The 25,034-nt window shown below is 39.8% G+C and overlaps 1 protein-coding gene across 2 annotated transcripts in view; it reads right to left on the minus strand.

The window, feature by feature from the left end:
* Positions 1-25,034, minus strand: part of edil3a (EGF-like repeats and discoidin I-like domains 3a) — a 114,777-nt gene that overhangs the window by 4,809 nt on the left and 84,934 nt on the right. For both annotated transcript variants that reach the window (XM_079686389.1, XM_079686388.1), the window contains exon 9: positions 9,255-9,410. In XM_079686389.1, coding sequence (XP_079542515.1) covers positions 9,255-9,410 — 156 coding nt within the window. The remainder of the gene's footprint in view (positions 1-9,254; positions 9,411-25,034) is intronic.

A 25,034-nucleotide genomic window follows, 5' to 3' on the forward strand; every position in this document is an offset into this window, starting at 1 on the left:
TGATATCATGCGTACCCGGAAGAATCAAATGGACAGTGACGTATCCAACGAGGCGTTTTGGGGAGGTATTTTCTGTGTTGAGTTTTACTCGCCACAGGGTGTACTTTAAGGGTTTGTGACTCTGCAGACCGTTTACATGCATAAAAACCTTCATAACACACAAGGGGACGGGTAATAACCAGAAAAGCATGACATGGGACCTTTAACAATTGGTTTGAAGGTTTCATTATAACCAATGCTTGTACAAATATTTTGACAAAATATTCAAGCATTACATATCACAGTCTAAGAGCAGATTTGATGATTTTAGTACCATAGCCTTGGTGGACTAGAATACTTGTTGTTTTTTGGCCATATTTGATATTGAAAAGAGATTTTGGGTAGGGTGACACTTTTTCAACTGGAAGACCGTCCACAACCTTCTAGGTAATCACACATAGGAACATAGAAATTGACAAGAGGAATTGGTCAGAATAAAAACTGCACATCGAATCCATCAAAGAGCAGACGAGACATGTCATGTGACAGGATGAAATATTTTCGACCTTTTACTTTGCTTTTAAATGAACATTCTGGTGTTAACTTGACCTGTAAGTGCATCACAATTATATATCACCAGTGACACATAATGGTTTCTCTGGGTATCATTTGGTGCCTAAGACTTAATTTTGAGCCTAATGCCACTTTCATCAGATGAAAATCTTAATCCAGCAGATACCTACATAAGGCTACAGCTTTGCGGTATAGGATGACTGCTTATACACTGTATGTATGGTGTACAGATACTGTAATAGAATCACTCAAGGACCATTTATATTACCCAGTAGCAGCCAGACATATAAGATATACTTTTCCCTTATGAACATACGATAATTTGACAAGATATCAAACCTCTGCCCTCTCTTCTTAGAACTTGTTTACATTAATACGACAGCTTTCATTTTATTCTTTATCATGTTGTTGTCTGAGCTTCACCTGCAGACTAAAGCTGAAATCATATGACAGGCATACACTTTCATTGCTTTCCTTATTTCACAAACTGGCCGCCTTTGCCTCCTGCTGCAGGGAAACTCATTCCCTTCTCTTTGTTTCTCATCTATGTAGCAGAAAGCTTATTCTGTATTCAGACAAGGTTTGCATCTGTATCTACATTATGTGACATTCTGCTCTCCCTATCATTCTTGCCTCTCTACTTTGATCCTTTTACTTACTATAAACCTCAAATCTACACATGGTGCTTCATATGCTTTGTGTGTTTATTCATATATCCAACATTGTTTTTGCTTGAGAAGTAACTCAAGTATTGTTTCAATGATTTAGAGTACCTGTATAAAGATATTAAACATTACATTTTAAATTGTTAAATAACTCACTTTTAATTGAAACGTTTTAGGGGAGATCAGAAGAATCATCAATGTGTTTAAATAGACTCAGAAGTTAAAGGGCCCATGTCATGCTTTTCCGGTTATTACCCGTCCCCTTGTGTGTTATGAAGGTTTGTATGCATGTAAACGGTACACCCTGTAGCGAGTAAAACTCCAACACAGTCTATGCTGCCCCAAAACGCCTCGTTGGAGATTTCTCATTTTCCATTGTTTACTTCCTGGGTACTCTGACGTGTGAATACCCAGAGGCCACACCCTCTGCCAGCCTTTCACGAAACAAAGCTTCCCAAACATTTCAGCTATTCATGGCGGATATGTACAGCGTAGGGCACTGAAGAACGATGCTGTTCCTACTTTGTTTGGACCAGCGGGAGATTCGGGTACACAACCTGTAAGTATTCATTGTTGTTTGTGTATTTATGATGTTTAAAACAAACAAGGTATCTACCACCACTGTTTAAATGGGTAAACGTTTTTCGGGCTGCTACGTTGGGATCGCGGAGAAATGCTCTCAGCAGACTGATTCTCACAGCGTTATAAACCTTTTTCTTACTCAATATCAAGCCACACTTATTGTTTTTACTTCGGCTGTGAGTGTTTGTGTGTGCTTGGGATGAGTTTAGCTTGTTCTCGCTGTATCGCCGACCCGGAAGCCTATCCGCTCCTCGCAGCAGATCACAGCAACGAGCCTCGCAAACGTCCCGACCAATCAGAGCAGGGACAGGGAGGGGGGCAGGAGCTCCAACGAGCGGTTTAGGACAGAGAGTGAATACCAGTGGCCTCATTTATAAAGGGATATACGCTAAAAAAATGGCATACGCCAGTTTCTACGCAATGTTTGCGATTTATAAAATACTAACTTGACGGGAAAACGTGCGGTCCTCCACGCAAACTCTAACCCATGCGTACGCACTAAGCACAAAAACGGGAGAGACGAGAAACTGCGACACCGTTGGCAGAAGGAAGAATGGAGAGAAATATGTGGAAATAATACCATAAATAAAATGTTACCTCTCATTTATCATATGAAGAATTCATTTTCAAACATTGATTAAAGCCAATCTTAAAATGATTTAACAAACAACTGTTTGAGACTCTTCAGTGCACACAAAAACATAACTTAATAAATAAATAAATAGGGATATGTTATTTAAAACCACCTCGAATATGTTGTGTTAATGTTATGAAATGTTTTCTCATAAATGATGCGGTAAGCAGGAGGACAGAATTTCGTCTAAACTGACGCCGTTTTGCATTTATATAGGTTGTAGATACGAGCACGGTTTTATATATGTTTAATACATGTTTAATCGTGTTTTATGCCGTTTGCCAAGACTTGATAAGTTGCTCGTAAAACACAGGAGGTATGGAAACTAAGAGCACCATATGTGGTAAGTTGTACAGCTAATATAACACATTAGTTGTATTTCCTTTAACTTGTGGATATAGAGTTGCTGCGGTGGGGGGGGTTGAGATGCACAGGCTGCAGTGGAGATGCTGCGCACAGCTGATTGACAGCTGGGACACAAACCGCCAAATACAAAAACATAATTCAGATCCAGCCGTCATGACTCCACTCCGGAGGGACCCCCCGATCATTTCTTACAGTTTCTCATCAAGGGGGGTCTCCTGTCCCCGGTACAAACACACTGCCTGAGGAAGGCTATGTGTATTCTTTTTGTCATTAACCTTTTTCGGACCACTTATTTATTTATTTTGGTGACGATCCGACCTCCATGCTGCTCCTCTGGTTCAAACTGCATCCACCAAACAATATGATTTATCTCGACCTCCCCAAAATAACCAAAATCTGACACGGTGTGAGATGTTTTTTTTAGCTGTTCTGTCGTAATTTCCTGCGATCTTCTCCATGCAGTCAGTCAAAATGAATGAATGAAAGGGCGTTTCTTTGACTATTTATAGGTAAACATGGGCGTTACGTGAAGCCCGCCAAAGCTGCACCGCATTTCGAGTCGGTTGTGATTTATAAAGGGAAACAGGCGTAGGAAGTGCCGTACGCACTTTCCTCGCCGGTACGCAATGTTTGGTGAATCGGAAAGTGGCGGAAAATGTATGGACCTATTTTTCGGATTTCTACTACGTAAGGAACCTTCCCACGTCAATCCTACGCACGGTGTTATACAAGAGGCCCCTGGTGAATACACATACTATACAGAGATGCTGTTTGAGAAACCAATATGAGTTTGGAAAATTGCACAGTTTAAATCTATTCTAGTATACCTCAACAATGGAATTATGACCAGTAGAAATGGCCATGACATGGGACCTTTAAGATGCATTTTTGAGTTAACATTAACGAGTTTATGTTAACATTTATTTCTTCCCTTTCATGAATTCCTTAATAACAAATAATAAGTGTTTACTACAGCAATGTGTTTTAGAAAAATACAAATTGAGCTGGTATACAAGTCAACGGTTGCAGGGATTCTTTTAAGATCTGGAAAAAAATCACCTTCATACCAGAAAGCCATTTTGAAAGAACTTCTGTTTAACTTATGACAGGAAACCATGAGTGAGTTACAAATTGTTAAACCACTATGAGCCTGGGAAAACAATTCATCTCAGTTGTATGAGCCAGTCTCAGGTTTATCCAGCTGAGAAATAGATTAGTCAATAACTAGCTTGTTTATGTACCTAACCTCAACCCATCTCTAAATTACAATTCATATTAAAGAGTAAAAAGCAAACAAATCTGCAGCATTGTTCAAGAATGGATTTTCCTTCCTGGCGTGACAATAACAGCTGATAGAGCAGGATTAGTTTGCTTACTGCCAAACATCTGTTTCAGTACAGGTTCATAGCTTTTTCAGATAAAATGCAGCTTAAATAAATAATATAATAAACCTGTTGTGAAGGGCATCTGTTTGAAACCAAGCACACCATTTTACCCCAAACCACTCTGTGTTGACATGTTCTTTTCACTTTCATTGTATTTCCAAACAACATTTGACATAGGGAAGCGAGATATGTGTCACTTCCAGAGTGTTGCCACAACTGTAATGTGACAACCGGGGCCATGATAGCACAATATAAAAGGCAGGACAGGAAGGCCATGAATGCAGCAGCTGATAGAAATATGACAATAATCTGTGCTAGACTGTCTGGGGACCTGAACAGTTTCAGAGGCTCTGTCTCTAAAATAAACTGTCTGGAACAGGATATGTGAAGAATCACAACAACAGGGCAATTACTGTAGTACAAGGAGGAATAAGAGAAAAAAAGATGAGGAAGACGATGGATGTATCCCCAACAACATCATATTGGTAAACAACTTGAGGTGTATGAAATAATTCAGAAGCAGAAAGACAGTCACACACATCTGAGGTTGGTGGGTTTGTGGATGTGGGGCTTCCATATTTGTATATTTTGACCATCCAGTTATATATATTTTTTACTTAAATTAATTGTCAGTGTATTTGGGAGCAATCAATTCTAAGTGTACCAGATTAAAATCACTGTAACAACAGTAATTACAACAAAAACTTGCTGTTCCTCACCTGTGTCCTTCCTGCCCGACAGAATCAGGACAATAGATCAGATCCAACAGCCTCTGATGGGTAGTATTGTTTGTACTAGCTGTTCACTACTGGGAACTAAAGTGCTATAACAATGCTGTAGTGCTTTAGTTGCAATTCTTATTTTTTGTTGGATTCTGTTGGCAACAAACTGCATTGGTTATAGCCCCAGAGAGAAAAAAGCAAACATTGAAGCCAGCATACTTCAACCAATACCTTATTTCTCTCTTTTCAGTTTTAGTCAAATATGTCAGTGAGTCTAAGTATAATCTTTATTTCCGGAGACACATCTATAGAACATATTTCTCTGTGTCTCCTGGAGCCACAACTCCGCTCCAAACTATCGATAGTCCAGGTTGGTATAGTATGGGTACGTATTAGTAAGGCATGCCTTGTGTTCTTCATAATACATTATTTAAACTAGCTGTAAAGGTCAAGGAGTGATGACCCTGTACGGTATTTGCTTTCTGCCCCAATGTTGTCTTAACTGGCCAAAGTGATAACAGGAAAACCAGGTTCACGTCTTTATTAAAAGGTCAAAAGCTACCCGCCTAGAAGAGGCTGTTGCTGAAATGCTTCTTCTTCAGAAAGGCCAGCAATATGTAACATAATAATGTGTTTTTCTCTTCCTGAGGTGAATGAAAACTCACAGCCACCATTTTCCATGACCGAAGAAAAAGATAATCTGACTACAAGTGGTTTCTCTTAAGATGATTGTATTCACAGCTATCTAGCAGTCGGTTACCCTCTGACCTCGAGGGAACTGAAGGGTTTTTGGCTAATTAACCCTGTGTCACCTGAGTGAAACACTATTCAACATAAATCAATGACTTCTGTGCCTGATTGCCCCCATCAAGTGACTGTGTTAATATTGACACCCAGGAAAGAGCAGTGGTGCAGTATGCGGCAGTGTGGTGACCCAGGTGAGGAAAGTGTGTGCAGCCGAGCCGATGTGTGTCATTTTGGAAATCCCCGGTTAATTATGTTTAAACAATGAACTATGTTGTTAGCTGTCCCAGTTACATGTGCAGTACACGGGTATTTTGGATGTGTATAGAAAAGGTAAACAAGGCGCTTTATGGATTTTGTAGAGGGATACTGTGTCTGTGTGTGTGTGTGTGTGTGTGTGTGTGTGTGTGTGTGTGTGTGTGTGTGCCGAGCTTCGTCAACATCTGTATTCTGACTGAGCCTCCTCTCTCAATCTAGATCTAACTGCCTGCAGCCTCTGCCACACAGGAGCTGGAGGGGGGAGCTGAGAAGAATACTTACAAGCCTCTACCACTGTGCCCGAACCAGACTCCCACACACACACACACACACACACACACACACACACACACACACACACACACACACACACACACACACACACACACACACACACACACACACACACACACACACACACACACACACACACACACACACACACACACACACACACACACACACACACACACACACACACACACACACACACACACACACACACACACACACACACACACACACACACACACACACACACACACACACACACACACACACACACACACTCTATCTCCTGCCAAGTCAAGCACTGTGGTGTGGCAGGAGGAGCCTCGGGAGTCCAACAGCCAAATGTGTCCTCTAGCATTAATGGCGGCTCCGGCTGACTGAGGGGGGAAAACACCTTGAAGACTCATACATCTGAGCAGCCCCTTGGCTAAGTCGGGGGACAAACTGATTGACATTCTCAGAAGCCGTACAAAACACGCCTGCCCTCTAATGCAGAGCACACACACTCAGATTGAGTGCCTATGCTTGGTTTTTCTCTGACTCATACAGCCATAACACCACACGGGAGGCTATAGATGGGAAGGGTATTGTATTCGGTTTAAAGCTAATTTTAAATCCATATGTAGGTGGAGAAAAAAAGCCCGTCATTAACTTATATGCAGGAAATTAGATACTAGAAGGTGATAAACATAAAAGGTTTCTGTGAAATCGCCAGAACTCTCCCTCCCATTGCTATCTCAGATGATTCTTTCCAGACCTTCAGAAGTCATACAGTGCTCAGTATTGAGATTGCTTTAGTGAAAATCATGCTGAGCATGCAGTGGACCATATCCAAAGATCATCCTTGGATGTTGAAATGATAAACTCTTCAAGCAAGGAATGTGAACTGCAGCAGGGATGGAAAAATATTTCTGGGCATTGGTTGGATGTATTGGCTCCACAACAAGGGTAAGGGCAGAAATTGGGCATAGTAAGAGCATCGATCTGGCGACGGAGGAGTGTTATTTGCCTGAACAAGGACGATAAACAAAACAGACATCCTGCCAAAATGAAAAAACTAAACAAATAAAAGGCCAATTATTTAAGAAAATCTATTGTTGAAATGGGATCTGAAGATACAGCATATCCTCCACAGACTGCTCAGAATCAGTTTTTATGAGAAAGCCGACATCATAGCTGATGCTTTTATGAGCACAGACTGCACTGCATGGGCTGGAGTTAAACTAGGAAATCAAGTGTGATGGCAAATTAAAGAATAAAGGATTTCAAGTCATTAGAAAACCTTTCACAAATGCTTTTAAATTGGATTATAACTTAAAAATGTATTTGCATGAATAAATGAATGGGTGCTGATAAACATTAAAGATTAAATCTAGCACTATCTAAATCAATTTTCAATCATACATCAAAAACTATGCAAAGAAATGGGTCTCCCTCAGCACTCAGATTTGAATTATCTGTGCCAACTTTTAGAAATATGCATAAAATCAAATCTTTCAAATAAGTGGAACAAATGTTGCCAATTTGTAACAGTAGAGTTTTGTTTCACGCTTTATATATATGAACCTAAATACAGTGCTCTGACATAATTTATCAAGATGGATGAAGAATTTAATCTGACTGCAGATTCTAACAGATATGAGAGAAATCTGCATTCTGTTCTTTAAAGATCTGCAACAAATCTCAGTGTATAAAACTGAGTGGTTTAATACACTTCTACAGTATTTGCATTATGCATTATATATGTATCAGTGGTGAACCGTCAGGGCCTTCAAGGTATCCAGAGAATACCCTGGAACACTGAGGTAAAACAAACAAAAAAATTGATTTAATTATATAAATAACATTTAATAAAATATAAATACAATGAATAAATGAGAATCGTATCTGGGTTGTTGATCTGTAATGTTACAGTGTTATGTGATTGGTTCGTCCTTCTAGGACCATGCACTACGCATTTCAGTGGTTTTCTGTTAGAAAAGAAAGCAACCAATCAGATGTTGTTCTGGGTCTCTGGGTAGAATATCCTTCAACCAAGGTATTCTATATCCTTGATAGAATGCCCTGGCCGTTACACTGAACGAGAGCGTTTGGAATGACAGTTTAATCAACCAATCATATATTGATTTGTAGCCAATGGGCGTATTCTTTCAGTTTCCCTCGGTTCCAGGGTACTCTAGAAGGCCCGTTAGTTTAATAGTGAAATGGCAACAGGTGAAGATGATGTTGTTGTGGAATTGTTGTCCGTGCACTTTTCAAGACGACAATTCAGTGAAAAGACGGAAATGATAACGAGGTTCTATTAGTTCTCCATTTCTTGATTTACTATAGTCAACACACCACCAGAATAAGCAGAAGAAGTTTGGTTATCGTTCAAGGGCGAGAGAGAAAAGTAAACACTCCCTCTCCTGCCACCATTCTCTGAAAAACAAGGGGCTCCAGCTCTGCACCAGTGTGCCTGCAGCTCTCCTGATATCAGCAGAGAGGCTGCTGCAGCCCTGTATCTGTTGTCGTGGGCGATTGGAATGGACATGTACTCTGTTGAAGGGCCATAAACACGATTTCCAGCATAGCACGAGCCAGACCAAGTTGAAAGCACAGACTTATCTGATTCCTGACCACAGAGAGGCAGCGGGACAGACAAGGGGAACTCAGTTTGAGCCACAGATAAGGAGATGCTAAAGGGAAGTGGAAGGAAGTAACAAACAGATACTGAAATGGGCTTTTTCACACAATACTTAAAAAACCTTTTGACATTTGCAGTTTTGTGTTTCCGTCTGCTTCGGCTTTCTGTCCTTCCTGTGCCTTTTTCCTGTTAACTATATCTCTACCCAGAATGCCCTTTTCTTTTGTGATGTGATATATAATTTAAAACCTTCAGTAGTTTTCACAGACACACATTTTTGATTCCACCACATTGTTCAGTATGTTTGCTATGAGTGCATGGCGATGAAGATGTGTTTTCATAAAGTAACAGCTTTGTCAGTGAATAATCTGTTAATATTGTGCAAGTTGCGTTTAATTGTGGTCATTATGGGATGTAAAAGTTCCTTACCTTGTCCTTCCCCTGTTTCTCATCTTGATATATTTTCCACCGTTCTCCGTCATTGCTGTAGGCCAGTTTGTAAGAGCCAACAAACTGGACGTGGCCGAAGTCTTTAGCTCCCTGGGTGATGACACCTGTGACCTTGGTAGGCAGAAGCAAATCCACCTGAAAGAGGAAAGGAACAAAGAGAAAAGTAGTAGAATTATTTCTCAAGAATTTCTGCCAGTAAAAACGTCTCAGATGATATATTTTTTACAATCTAGCCAGCATCTTTTTTCTCTTTTAATGCAAAAGGATTTACTGTATAAAGACACCGGGTGCAAAAAGTCTGTTTCAATTATTCACAGAGTATTGAACAACAAGGCTAAGTCCTCCACCTCGCCTCAGCAAAACAGAAATTGCCCGCGGCAGCAGATCTGAGAGCCAGACTGCTCCATTTGTGTTAATTTTTAATAAGTTCTCATTTGTTGCAAACAATTTACAACACAGGGACGATAGGCAGTAAACACACACACTTTTACATATATTGACATTTAGGGATTCAATTATGCTTCATTATTTGGAAAATTACACAACACTGGTTGAGATTCAAAACGTAATTACTTTGCAGCCAAGAATGCACGACCACAAGTATACGCACATTAGCGTCATCGCATTTACCTGACTCACTCTGAATCAGAGGAAATACTCAAGTAAAAGGTCAAGCTTTATTTATACGTAAGGTTTTTTCCACCATGTTAATTATATCACATAAATAATATATGTAAACCTTTTAAAGGGAAGAGGAAGGTGTTACCTAATAGAAAATAAAGGGTATTATTATATAACTATTCACTCCCACTTACAGTAGCTGCTATCTTAAGAAAAAAGCAGCGTTTTTTTTTCTCGCCATATACAGTAACGGAAACATTTTAAAAATACTTTTACATCTCTGTAACACACAAAGCATACCTTCCAATGTGATTTAAGAGGTACTGCACACTTTTACATGCTTTTTATAAACCAAATATAATTACTGCTATTTGATTAAACACATTGATTCTACATTTAAAAAACAAATGATGGGTTGAAAAGAGAACCTTCTTTAAATCAGCCCTGCACCTTTCAGGCAGTCTCGATATGTTGTGACTTGGGAAAATAATGTTAACGCCCTTTAATCAAAGGTGAGGCGATGTTACCGAGCAACTTCTCCACTCACACATCCACACAACCGTTAAATGCTAATAGCCGAAGCCTCACTGTAAAACTGTCTCACTCATCATATATATCTATGCAGCACCCATTCACAGTCAATACAGGTTGAAACACATTGTGCAACCTTTCTCCATCACAGGTGAAGGTAGTGGCAACATTTAGAAGCTAAGAGAGAGAAGGGAATGAAACATTTGCATGCAGATGTATTTCTTCTGCTGAATATACACAACATTGAGACAACCATATATCATTCCAATTTGCCTTGTCACAGGGCAACATAACACTGTCAATTAAGCAACTAAGCCAACACAGTCAATGCTTGTGTTTTGCTTTCATTCTATATCACCGTAGAACACCACTGTGCATCTCAGCACACCGCACTGCAATATGTTACAAACCCTGAACCTTTGGCAGTGATGTGAATGAGCTTACTCAGAGTTTACATATCTCTTGAGATTTCAGCACCGCTCGAGAGCTTTTCTTTTTTCCCAGCTACTTTAAGTTTGAGGACTGCTCCCTGGGTATTAGAGGGTTTTTCTTTAATGCAGACCCCCTGCTGTCTACATAAGCAACCACAGACCTGGGTCCTGACACACATGTAGACAAAGCCATGTCTTAGCGAGCACACAGCAAACTCTTGGCTTTCTGAAGGGCTTCCAACCGGAAATAACTCTCCATTCTCCACTTGAAATGTTATTATGAGAAAAGGCAATAACGTGTGCATGCAGACATCATTTTAGTCTCACAATTCCATAGCTACACGTATGCAGCCTCTATTTCCTTTTTTGTGTGAAGTAGTGCTCAGCAACAGCAAAGTGTGAGAAAACCCTAAACATATCATTTTAATTACAATAATGTCATAGCAACCCACTTGATAAAGGGGACCAGGGAGAAACATTGGCAGGGGCTGCTTGGCTGATTTAGAGGGGCATGACACCTTGCATTGTGGGACTTTGATTATGCTCCAGTTGCAGAGCGTTGAGGTAATCTTGCTCTACCCAAGCAGTCAAGTCTGCCACCATAACAAAGGCAGGCTTGAAGGGGAACCTGTAATTGCTGTCACAGGTAGCGGTCAAAAAATACAACTGCCCCTAGCGACGCTGGCTCTCAACACTTTGATGGCCCAAACTGAATTAGGGAGTGAGATAAGCTTGTTAAAGCAAGGCCTCTCCTTCAGGACCCACCTTCTGTTCTTTCTTCCATCACACTCTCAACCCCTTCCCTTCCTCCATGAGCTGTTAACCCGCACAAAATACAAGTGTGTGAAGCCTTTGTAGCAATCTCTGAACACTCATGGCATACATGTTTCAAAGAAATAAAACAAGAGAATATGAAATGGTTGCACGCACTGTGTCTGAGATTAAAAATAAGATTCATGTAGCTCTAATGTAAGGCTCCAATTTCCACATTGAAAGGGGAGAGAAGCTCAATTACTTATTTGTTTTCCTATTTGATGGCAGCATGCTAAGGGGCGATGCAGTGCACTTCTGCCAGACAAACACTCATCTCCCCTGCTCATTAAGACGAGGGTTGGAGTGTAAATGTCATGTTGCTCCTTGAAGTGGCTTTGCCATTGCATGATAAAGAGACTAATGCAGTAAGAGGTAGGGCTGCTCAATTAATCATATTTTAATCGCAATTACGATTATGGCTTGCAACGATTACGAAAACAACGTAATCGAAACAAAACGATTATTCTTTTATTACTTTTTTTTAAAATTGGTTTTTCAGTTGAGTTATAGTTCAGGGTAATCAACTGTTAAAAACATACAGTTGACAATTTTTTTCTCCAATAAATTGATGTTTTCAAAGTAAATGGATAATCGTTTTTAATAATCGTGATATCAATTATTGACCCAAATAATCGAGATTATGGTTTTTGCCATAATCGAGCAGCAATAGGAAGAGGCAGCTTTATAAGGAGCAGAACGGGGCCATGTATTCATGTGTTTAAAACATACTCTCCTGCTGACATTCATCTTCCAGCTGTGCTAATCTTACTGTGTATTTTAAGACCCATTTCATCTCCAAACCGGGGATTGTGTGTTTGCATGCTTGCATTCTTCCATAAGGTCACAGCGCACACTTCAGAAATGCATGCACTCAATTCACAGAGGAATGAGGAGGACAGTGCTATGGCCCATCAAGTCCACAACAGGGCAGCTATCATGAGAGCTTAAAGCTGCGGAGACAGCACGAGAAACAGCATAGAGCCCTCCTCTCTATAGGATGCTTTGGCGGCTCTATAGCATAGTCATATTCTTAATTAAAAGCTGGAACATCGCAAAATACTACAAATATTTGTGATCATTTTTCACATCTATTTCATGAGACAGGTGCGTGGGAGGGGGACGAGTAGATCAAAGGTTGCCAATAAACTCCTTCACGCTGTCTAACTTGCATACTGAAAGTCAAGATACCATGGCCTCTGCTGCTGCTTTAATGTTGACCTTTTTTTCTTCTGAGTTTACTTCATGGTAGTGCAATATTACATTCAGAGGCTCATGTTTTTGACCCCTGGCCCTAAGAGCTTAGAGCATGTTTAGGTCTCTATAGAACAGTTTAACTCCTGTTTCTACTAATCTTAGATACTTGAGCACGGCATATCATCATACCCAATGAAAGGATGGCCATCATAGAGGAGCCAACTTTGATGCAATGTATTCATTAATTTATTAATGAATACAGGCTATTCAGGTAACCTTTCTGTGACACACCATTAACAACATATTTGTTGTGACCTGTATTATTATGTTATTGGATAGAACATTATAGAATTTAGAAACAGCAATCAACAGTCAGTGGATGTTTTTAGATTCATTCATGTATTAAATAGACAATTTTAGACCATGGGGGAAGTGACCGGACTGAATCAATCAAAGTCACATTGCAATAACTTTTACACGAGATGTCGGATCTGCCTGCTATCTGATCATGGCACATGTACAAGTAGGTCCTGCTGCAACCCAGTATATTCAGAAACATATTAAAGACTAAAACACAAGGGATGAGACTGAAGGCAGACCATTTCCAGACAGATGGCTGGCAGAGAGTGTGCCACTTCTCTACTGAGTGCAAAAAAAAAAAAAACTGTTTGTGTCATGAAACCTTTCTGAGTTTCCACTCCACACAGAGGTGAGCTGGCTGAGTCAATATGAGATGAACTAGAAGGCTGAGTTTGGCAGTGCTTGAAAGGTTGTTTTTGAGACATGTGTGTTCCTAGTACCAGGAAAAGGAAAAGGTCTGAAATAGAATGTGGCTTACTTACTGTCGAGCAGCCCAAACTATTTAGACTGGAACTCATATTCATTATTTTGGTTTGCTTTGTTTATTACTGTGGAAAACAAACAGCCTGTAGACCTTCATACACTAAGTATATTGGACAAAGGGGCCCTAATGACTTATTACACTCTAAAATCTAGATGGCCCATTATAAATAGCTGCAGGTCTAAATGGATAAAAATAAAAACGTTTCTTAAGAGCCAACAGCTTGCTGATGGCCACATTTAAATATTTTGAGAAGGTACACCTTTACATCTTCAGGCAGCGTATAAGGCAGTACTAAGCACATTTTGCAAGAACTACGTAAGAATCTGTTGGAAATGTATATTTATTTATAATTGTAAAAACACAAACAACAAAGAGGTTGTGTTTGTGCCTCAGGCTACGAGTTATTCCTATCAAATGAGTAAATGCCATGTAGGAAATTGATATAAATTGAAATCAGGATAACGTGGTAGTATGACTAACTGTATTTGACACTTTGGTTCGTATGCAGTAACATGCAGTAAAATACATTTATATTTGAAATGTCACTCACTAAGAGACACATAATGTAGAAGCAAAGCAGATGCAAACACGCACACACACACAAAAACACACACATCGGATTTCCTTTCTGGCACCGCTGAGGCCGGGTTTTCCACATGTGGGTAGAAGGATGTCAGAATGTATGTCTGCTGAGCTCTCAGAGGTAAGGGGAAAGTCTGAAGTGTGAGCATTGAGGACAAAAAAGTCAATATCACAATGAGAAAGTCCCTTGAAACAACATTTCAGCATGAACTTAAACATTTTCTGTTGTTCGATATTTGACTTTAAATTAAGTGCTAAATGTGGAATGTGGATCAAATGGACTTAAAATGTAGAATAAGCTTTCCCGACACAAGGACTGATGTCTTTGTTACGGAGCAACATCGTGTTGGCAGTACATTAAGAGACTCAGTGGGCTGACTGGTCAAGGCACATCTCACAGCCAAAATGCTGGGGATATAAATACAGGAAAGGACCATGCAGTGACTCACAGTGAAGTGCAATATGGTGGCAGGCACACACACGTTTGTAAGCCAAACAGTTTTACATGGCAAGGGTAAAGCTATATATTGAACATACACCCCCACCCTCCCTACTCCTCTTCACCCTTGTCTTTATGCCAGCTCACTCGTGAAGCAATGTTGCTTACATTTTTTATTATTCTTACAAATATTGACTGGTTTTCCATCTTCACAGTATGTCTAATATGCTTAAAAACATAATAAATGGCACCTGCATGTTGATAACCCCAGGCAATGTGAGACGAGAATAAATATATCTTTCAAAGAACAAATGGCTCACACTGCAATCACACATTTTAGCCAGGGCTCTCAATTTATGTCTGTCTGACGGTCTCTTGATCTATTATTTCGGTCATGAGCTTTAAAATGATATTGGTGGTGCTCACTGCCCAGAGGATGAATCCTGATTTTGTCGAGCGAGAGAGTCATGACTTTCTTTTTTCAGTGAAATTACTCAATACCAAAAGGAGTAGCACAACATTTCATACAGACAGTCATGGTCCCCAGAGGATGAATAATAATGACTTTGGCTCTTGTTCCATGAGATTGACACTTTTGATGTGAAATGTGTTACATCCATGTTCCCCCTCCTTATTACATTATTTTCAATAACATTCTACAGTATTGTGTGCTCACTTCCAATTATCAAACGCTAATTAAACTTAGATAGTAAACATGATAACCATTATACCGGCTAAACACGCTAGCATTCGCGCTTGCACCACAAACACCTGCATGGTAAGCTTTTTGTTTGTACACATATTTTCCCCCATCTATAATTTAATACTTTCAAGAGTGTTGGAGATTATTTCTGTCTTTACTTGAGATATTTAACCTTTCTGCCTGTTGACGTTTACGACCAACAATGAGTGTGTTATCTCCCGTAAGGAATGGGGCGAAGCCTGCGAGCTAGTTCAGGCAGTCAACTCGAGCACTTATGCTGCATTCATACATAACGCCCCTTGCCACTCTGCAACCAACCAAACAGAGTCTCCTTAATATGTCGCTCTATTTAACCTGCCAGTTCTCTCTCCATGCATTGCTTGCTGCTGCTATTGCCTCAGCTACCTTTAACTTGCTGCTGCTTGCTGCCCCACCACCACCCCAGCTTCCACCCCAGCTTCCACCTGTAGGCTCGGGGGTTAGTTATTTGATCATCACTCATCGTGCTATGTATATCTATGGAGTGATGATGCCCGAGCCTAGTCGCCAAACTCAACTATATGCTGCTTCTAATAAACATGTTAAAGAAACACGTGAGTTGTCTGACTGAAATGTGATAATGCAGACATGTGATGTTATTCTCAGTTTTACTATCCATCAGAGGGTTGTATGACTGTGAGTCCCACAGACAGGTGATTGAGTATTTCCAGATATCGGGGATATCTCCAGTGTTTACGCACCATCCCCCAATATGTGGATCAACTCTCTGTAAACTAGTTAAATGGTCTATCGAGAGATAGGCTGGTCAGATTGGACATGGCAACCCACCAGGGCACTCAGAATCTCTGGCTGTGTGACTTGTGATGTGAATTTCTCCGGCCGATACTTGTAAATAAACATCAAAGCTCCAACTCTCCTCTGAGTCCTGACTCTCCATTGCTGCAGAAGTTTCCCTCACAAAGAGTGCTTTAAAATGGAACTGGTACATTTAAACCATTCAATTATTATCACATTTCTGTTATTTCCTCAACAACAAAGGCAGCCTTCCACTGAAGCAAGGGCATTAAAGCACAAACATTAATACCTGAGATTGTAATAGGCCACTCAGAGCACACAGCCATAAAACAGATGGATCCTCCCTTCGGCATGTCAAGTCTAAATGGTTGCATGAAAACGTGAAGAGAATTGGCCATAGCAAAAGGAACAGGAAGGAAATCAAGCATGGTGGTCTGTATCATTTGGAGCCATTACAGCACCGAGAACATGCTTACAAAGAACCAGGGAGTCGCATAGCGTGTAGCATGAGAGAAGTGAGGGACTCAGATCCATATGCGTAACAGAATAGCCGTGTTGCTGCATTAGCAAGGGACTTTAGGGATTTCACACTTTGTTAAATGTTCACCGCGACAAGAAATGTGATGGACACTTACTCACTGATTATATCTAAAGTAGTCTCCCTAGTAGATCTTCTCTTAAATCAAATCTGTGATTCATGCTGGAGGGACAAAAACAGCTTTCGGTTGGAATGTTAAGTACGTTTCAATTGTGAAATGATTTTATGATCTAAAATAAGGTGCTCACGATCTAGCAATGATGATACACATTTTTTGAAAGGTCCAACAAACAGGTGAGTTAAAAATAAAATGGTTTACGACTCGAGCTGCTGCACTTACAGCTCATCATTGCTCCTCTCCCCCCTTCACTGCTTCTCACATGGTACATCAAATATTCATAATGGATTCTCACACATGCGCACACACATGCATGCACACACGCACACACATACATACACACACACACACAACATGGTGTGCTGCCCACGCAATAAAAAAGAAAACCATTAAAATTGGAAAACAGATAACATTTATGGACATAGGTCTTTCAATATGATGCCTAATCTGAAATAAATCAATGCCCATTTTCTTACACAGCCTCGTCTTATTTTACTATTCTGAAGTAATTATAATACAGCATGAAGGAGTGCTCCCTGACTGCAGTCCACACTCTCCTGGGTGCAGAACATAAAGACGTCTGATTTAAACAGAGGATACCGGGCTTGTCAAGCGATGGCTCAGAGACACTGTGAAACCGTACACATGCAGAACACATTGGACCCAATCTCTGCTCCACTGATTTAAGCTCTGGCGCCTTCGCTTCTGACAACTCCTGCAGATCCCACGATTACGGCAAGCGTTGCTGCAGACTCATGAATCACTCATCCCAAGATAAAACAGATAAACGCTTCCTACGTTAGCTGAGAGGGAGTGAGAGGGACATAGGTGAGAGAGAGAGAGAGAGAGAGAGGGAGATGAGGATCAGGATGTGGTGTTGAAGGATAAGATGGCTTCCTTGGATAATGACAACAAAAGAGTTACTGCATAGGTTCAAAGCAGACCTGTATATGTAAGGCTGTAGTTGAAGGGTGGGGACACTAAAAACCACCCAACTGAATCAGGGAAGCAGATGGATTTACCATCTCTCCCGTAACTTCATTTGGAAGCTAATTGAATCAGCGTACTAGCTGCAGGGAAATTGAATAAAATTGAGCCTCATTGGACAGGATTATAATGAGGCTCTGACGATAATGCCTTAATGAAATTTACAACAGGCATGTTTTCAAATTAGTGCAAATTCTTTCTGAACATTTCCTTGAATTCTTGGATAATGTTTGTAAGATGACTAAATTAGCAATAGCTGCTGGCAACATTTTCTCAACCAACATACTAGATTGAAGTCTCTAACTCGGTAGCTAGTGCTTACAGGACATATTTAGTATCATGCGGGTCCCACCTGACATGCTAATCTAAAGAAGTCTGATAATGGCCCATACCGATTCTTCATAATATGATCCTCTGTATTCAAAACGTGTGCCAAGTCTTATAATCATGCACTGACTGTTGGTGCACATTTGATCTTGCCTTTCTGAAACTTGGCTGGCACATCTGCCAAGGCAAGAGCTGGCTGAGTAATTTGAAGTCATGGTTACATCTGTTATCCTGGCTTCAGAGATTTTTATCAGTTTGCGGAGCCAAAGCTCAGAATTTGTCAAAAATGATGGTAAAAAAAAATCCAAAGTGTTGGAAATGTAATATTGTCATGGCAACTACAGTGAAAGTTGAATCGAGTTGTGATTTACATGCAGAGAAGTATAGATGCAGCCTGACAGATGAGAAGGCATGCCCGAGGCAGTGTGTATACATTTCATAATTTTTTCAGCACCACAGCTGTGGCTAAATGGTTGTGTGCTTCACACTAATTGCAACAGAAACCACCTGGAGACGTTGTCCCTCTAACATTCTGTTTCTTTAATTAGTTCAGCTAAAAACTTGGCTGCACGTGCTGTTCTCATTCATCCAGCTTTGTGCGTAGAGGAGTACGACAAATAATGTTGAAAGCTGAGCAGCTGGTGGGACAAAAGGTGTATCTACAGTAATGAAAACTTTGAATAGTCAGATCTGCAGGACCAAGTGCCTTTATCTAGTTTAGACCAGATCAATAAATTATGCCACCAATCACAATGCTGGATTTGCTGGAAGCTGGAAGGATAGCCTCTGTTTCCATGGTTGGTACTAAGGGCTGTGTTTTTCGTTGAGAGGGGATCAAACTAGAAGGACGCGGAAGACGTCCCACCCTTGAATGTCCCTAATATAGTATATGCTGTCTATGTGAGTCATTTAACAAAGTACTAGTCTCTTGTTCATGAAATAAAGACATGATCATTGCTATTCCAGTAGATCAAAATCCCCTCTTAAATCCTTTCATGCTACAGTGCCTTTACTCTCTCTCTTGGGAAGGACACGCTTCATCTTTGCTGCATAAACACTCAATAAGAAATGAGAGTTTCAATGGGACAAATTAAAGCCATTCTCCTCTGTGGATGGAGGAAACAAACACCCAGCTAATTCCATTGATTAAAAGAAATGGAGTCTGTTGTCAGCAGCACTGCATTTGAGGTAGCAATTTGATTAGGAAGCTGTGCTCGACAAAATTGGTGTAATGATAATACCCGGTTTGATTACAACAAATGCACGCTCACAGGCACTGAGCGTGAATCAATCTTGCATTACGTCTACTTATTGTTCTTGCACATGGGACAATGCTCTATGTGAAGTGTCAGATTTCATTGATGCTTTATAAGAACCATTGGCAAGCAGCTGGAGACATTTACTTCCACAGTCCAGTACAAAAAAAAAAAAATACAATGTTCATGTCATGTTCAACAGGGGCAAGAAGAAGCTTACAAAAACGTTTCTGGTCCTACCCCCTCCCCTCTAGCATACATTTTCCTTATAAATAAAATATTAGGTCAACGTCATCAGCGACATGTTTGTCTTGTTAATTTGTTTGTTGTTTACAAAACAATCAGAAATTACTTTTACAATTACAAGAAATAACAAATGGGATTTTACAGGTCCTGTTCATAATGATTTGGCTCCTAAATAATACTTTCAGTTTAGACTTGTACAACATTTCAGTGCATCATTACAGTTATTCCAACGACTAACACCTTTTGATGAGATGCAGACTGAAAATGTGATGAGAAATAAACTAGGGATGCCTTTTCCATGAACTATAATGATGAAGATAATTTGAAACAAAAAGCCCCTCTGAGACACAAGCTAATTCACCATTTTAGTTGCGCAACATTTAAATTATGGTAAATATCGTTTTTAACAACAAACCTAACAGTGGTAATGGGATTGGGTTAAAGAACAGTATTTTCAAAGTTTGATCACAAAACAAAATCAGTGATGTGCCTAAATGCGTTCAGTGCCACGACTCATTCTTGTTACACTGTATGTGCATGTCTACATCTGTGTGCTCTGCTAGCTTTGCTGCATTGAATTGAACCGCTGTATTCAAGCATGCAACCGCTTTTGTCAGATTAATGAGACAGAAAATATTCTGTCACCCACAATACGAGGAGAAGGTGACCGAACGCATCCGGGCAGAAGAAGATTGATGATCCCAGATCAAGTGTTCGGTTGCATCCATCTGAAGTGCAGCTTGTACCGGGCTCAGCCTGAACATGACAGGACTGTCTTGTGATATTTTTTAAACCAATGATAGGGAGCAAGCCCTCTTCCATAGAGTCCATCATGTTGCACCACCATGTTTGAGCCCAGAACAGGCAAACACAGCATGGCTCTAAAGAGGAGCCATTCGACTTTTCCATGTTACCTGAAGACCACCATAGGGTCTCTGACAAGCTTGGGCAGGGAGTTGTGAATGGAGGGTTTTTCTACTGGTTGAAATGATCAACCTCACCACTAGATCCCACTACCTTTTACACACTTTTTTATACATTTCAGAAGTATGCTATCTTCTCCTCATGTCCTCATGACCTTGAGTATTCACAAAATCCTCTTTGTTGAGTTCTCCAATAGTATGCACATTTGTGATCTAAATAATTACTGCTTGACTACCCATGACAGATCATACCATTCTGCCAGTAACTACACATCCAAGACTGAACTCTTTTGGGCCTGTTATACCCGTGGATAAACAAATTGAGAAGGCACAAGCTACAAAGTTCATCCATCTATCCATTTTGCCTGCTAGCACTATGAATTTCAAATATAAAGAAATGACTCTCGCTTTCAAATTGTTTTAAACACTATAACCATCAACAACTACCATCTTCTTTTTCATTTAAAAGCTTGGCTTGTGCAATCCAATAAACTCACATTAGTTCATAAAGACAATGGGTGGAAGATTTGAACTGATTTCAAACCACACAGTGCCTGGGGATGCCTTCTAGCATCGTTTACCCTCCTGCTGGATTTAAACTACTCAACAATGTTCTTCATAACATGTTTTAATGCTTTGTCTTGCCGTGTCTGGATGACTATCAATTTCTGCAGTTCCCTTCAACACCAAGGCTCAACATGTTTCCAAAGTCCCTCAGTGGTAGGGACTCCCTTGTCTAATCCAAAATGTGTGATTTGAGTGTCTCTTTAACTGGCTTCTTCATCTCTGGTGGCCAGTTACTGTGTTTATAGATTTTACCAGCAAAGTCGGTAAACCCAGTTCTGAGACTTATCTGTGATGAGTGCCACATTTTACCAATAAATACTACACTGTTATGACAGTACAATTTATTATTCCTACACTCTCTTCGAATGATGAACCTGCACTCTGAGGCCGATATAGAGTGTCCATGAAACTCAGTACATTCTTCAGCATAGCAGCTACAGTACATTGATCTACCCTAACCATCATGGTAGCCGTTCAACACAAGAAGTACCACTTTTTTTTCTATTTTCAGAAAACAATCGACAAACTGTCACCAGTGGAAATGAACTATGATACACTAAAATGCAATAAATAAAAGTGTTTCAATTAAACTGGTTGTAGAGTAATAACTGTGACAGAAGTACTTAACAGCCTTGATAAAGACTGTGACTGTGACTAGTCACATTTATATCTCCATTTGTCTTTGCCTCTTGTGTCTGGTTTTATATTCTCAAACTGTGCTTTATCATTGGTTCTGTGAGTTCCAGCAGAGACACTTAGACAATGTAACGGCTCTGCGTTAGCTGCTAGGCGGCCATTATATACATGCACAACACATCACTTTAAGGAGATAATTGGCTGTGAAAACCTTGGAGACAGGGCATAACAAATGAACCATCACAATGGAATTACTTTCATAGCATTGTTTGATAACCTTTGCAGGCTACACATAAATTAAACACGTTTTAAATGAAGTGATGAATTTATATTTAGTAGTCGAAGAAGTGTTCTCTCACATACCCATTGGCTGGAACTGGCAAAATAGTTGAAAGCAATAGCCAAAAGTCGAGAACATTTGCAGTAAGTAAAGAACTCTTTCCAATTGAGGAGCTCAAACTAATGTGATGTGAGCTGCAAATATGTGAAACACAGCTAATAGTATTATAGGCAGATTCTTTTCATTGGAAATATATTGAAAACATGTTCTGTTCTACAAGGAAACAACAATTACATATATTATTATTATACAATTTGAAGTGCTTTTAGTGTTAGATCTATTTTGCAGTGAAGTGTCTGCAAAGCACGAGCTAAGGGGGCATTGGATTCAGCCTCTCTACTGTAGCTTAACTGAAGGGTTAAGCTACAGTATATTTTGTTGACCAAAATGCAGGCTTTGTATTTTGTAAACAAGGCTTAAAGCTGGCCCCGACCAAAGCAAACTCAAGGGACATTTTGTATTCCTTCTGCTCTGCCACAGGGATTTATAGGTTTATAAGAGTGTGTGTAAACACGCTTAAAGTTATTAAGAAGAATGTCATTTTAGATAATCTAGTAATCTCTCCAATTTATTTTGAATGATATAACAATAATTGGTTAGATTATTTAAAAAAAGCTATCTTCATCTTAAGTACAAATAAGACATTGAAGTGAGATGTGTTTTGAGAACGATACACTTAATATATTGCAAATGAATTACAAGTATTTTTAGATAGTTGCAATTTAGTTCAATATACCCAAAGTGTATTTCACTTCAATTTTAGGCTGTAATTACTTCTGTGCAAAACACATTGGAAATACTTTATATGGAGATACAAATAGTGTTTTCAGTGTTTCAATTCAGATATTAAAAGAAAATGACCTAAATTGATGTATGAATATAACAACCTGGCCCAATCAGATGTGCTTTGACAATCTGTGATTCTGATTATACGAGATTTTGTTTCTTATTCCTTCCCATTGGTTGATATTACATCAGGAATCACAATCATTGCTAGTACCTACAATATAAATTCAACAGGAATTCAACGTCATATTCCAGAAAATGTAATCCTTGCTAAGTAGTTTGTTGACTGAGAGAAAGTGAGACGAGGAGCCTCAATCTCGCTATTCCAACTGTGTTGATTTCCTAAACTGAGAAATGTTAACTAAAATCCACCAAAAACTAAATCCTAGATCGCGGCTTGCCTTGAAAACCTGCAGTGCATGTATTGCATTGACAGGGAAAAGGTACATTAAAAAGTAGCAACTGTCAATCAGGCAATTTATTTTTGCTATGTGGACATGTTAATGTGCATAATTAAATAATCAGCTTATGCCAGCTGCAACACTTGGCTTCAGCTCCTCTCTTGAACATCTTGAAAAAGATTCTGATTGGTTCTCCCTCTGTGCAAGAATATCTGTGCCTTGGACGGCCCCCAAACAGGACCGGCTATAGATTTGACACTGCTTTGTTCACAACACGTTCTATTCTCTCAGGTTTTAGAAAATGTTCTAAACATGTTTAAAGCTTAGTGGTGTATGTAAGTAGTGTTAAAACTCTGTAAAACATATTAAAGGTCCCCTATTATACGGTTTTTCTATATATTATAGGTCTCAGATATATGAAAAGCGTTCACAATCTCTTAATGCAGAGGGGACACATATTTCTGTATAAAAGACATGGAAAAGTGGATTTTGCACAATAGGTGACCTTTAAGTAGTTAGAGTATTTACAGAGAGAATCCATCATCTCATGACTCAGCTGTTTGCTACTGAAATAAACTGTCTATGAATCAAGAAATCCAGTCTGATGTCTGTAAATAGTTTCCCATTTCTTTCAGTACTCACCAGAGTAGTTGTCTTGATTAATAGGAATACTTAATTTGCCATTAAGGCTGATTCATTCTATTAATCTGTTGTTTCGAAGTCATTCAATAATGTCACTGAGAATCACTTATTTTCCATGGCAACGGGTATGAAGAAGACACTGATTGTTGGCGTTTAACAAATGTATACAGGACGAGCGCCAAATATAAAGCAGTGTTCAGCTCTGGCAGCTTTATCAATACAAATGTAAAACAGCACTTAACAGTTTATAATTATCAATGTCTACATTTCCAAAGTCAGATATTGTATATTGTGCACGGAAATAGTCCTTGGCAGTGGAAGCCATTGATTTTCTCACCGTGTCTGTATAGCATCTTCCCTTTCCTGCCGGCACAGCATGTAATATGAGACCACAAGTTTTCTTTTACCCACAGCAATCAATTTTGCTTAGCCCAGCTCCCTCGCCTGGATGGGGCCTGCCTGAGTACATGTCTCCTACCACACACAGCTCTACATACCCTCACCCTGGGCAACAATCTTTCAGCCTAATATAAAACAGATCTGACTCAAGACCAGGCCAATCGAATAACAGCCAGACAAGTCAGCGTGACTTTAGAGCTCTAACTGTGTCACCGCCAGGGAGGCAGTAAGCATGGAACGAGTGCAGCAGAGAGGCCTATGATCTTCAATTCCCTGAGAAAATGATCCACATCACAATTACTTTTATGCTATCTGTTTTGCAGCTTGAAGTCAGATGTGGTTTCTTACTCTAAAAGCAAAGAGCCTATACTGCCTTTTATCTTAAAAACAAAAGAAATGCAATACGTGAGGTCATTCTGGGTATGATTGAGTTTGAATGATATGCGTCTTAACTCCCTATGTCTGGTTCTATCGCTCATATTGTTAAGCAAAAAGAATGGGGTGTAAGCGTTCACTTAGAGACGTGTCTTGTCCCTTTCAGGAGACATTTTCAGCCATCAGCTACAGTAATGAAAACAAATGGATTGGCTGTTTTCATAGAGAAAGAAAACCTGGGCTGCAGCCAAAGATTATAGGGGTA

This window comes from Notothenia rossii (genome assembly GCF_949606895.1).
Source record: "Notothenia rossii genome assembly, chromosome: 6".
In the NCBI taxonomy this organism is placed as follows: domain Eukaryota; kingdom Metazoa; phylum Chordata; class Actinopteri; order Perciformes; family Nototheniidae; genus Notothenia; species Notothenia rossii.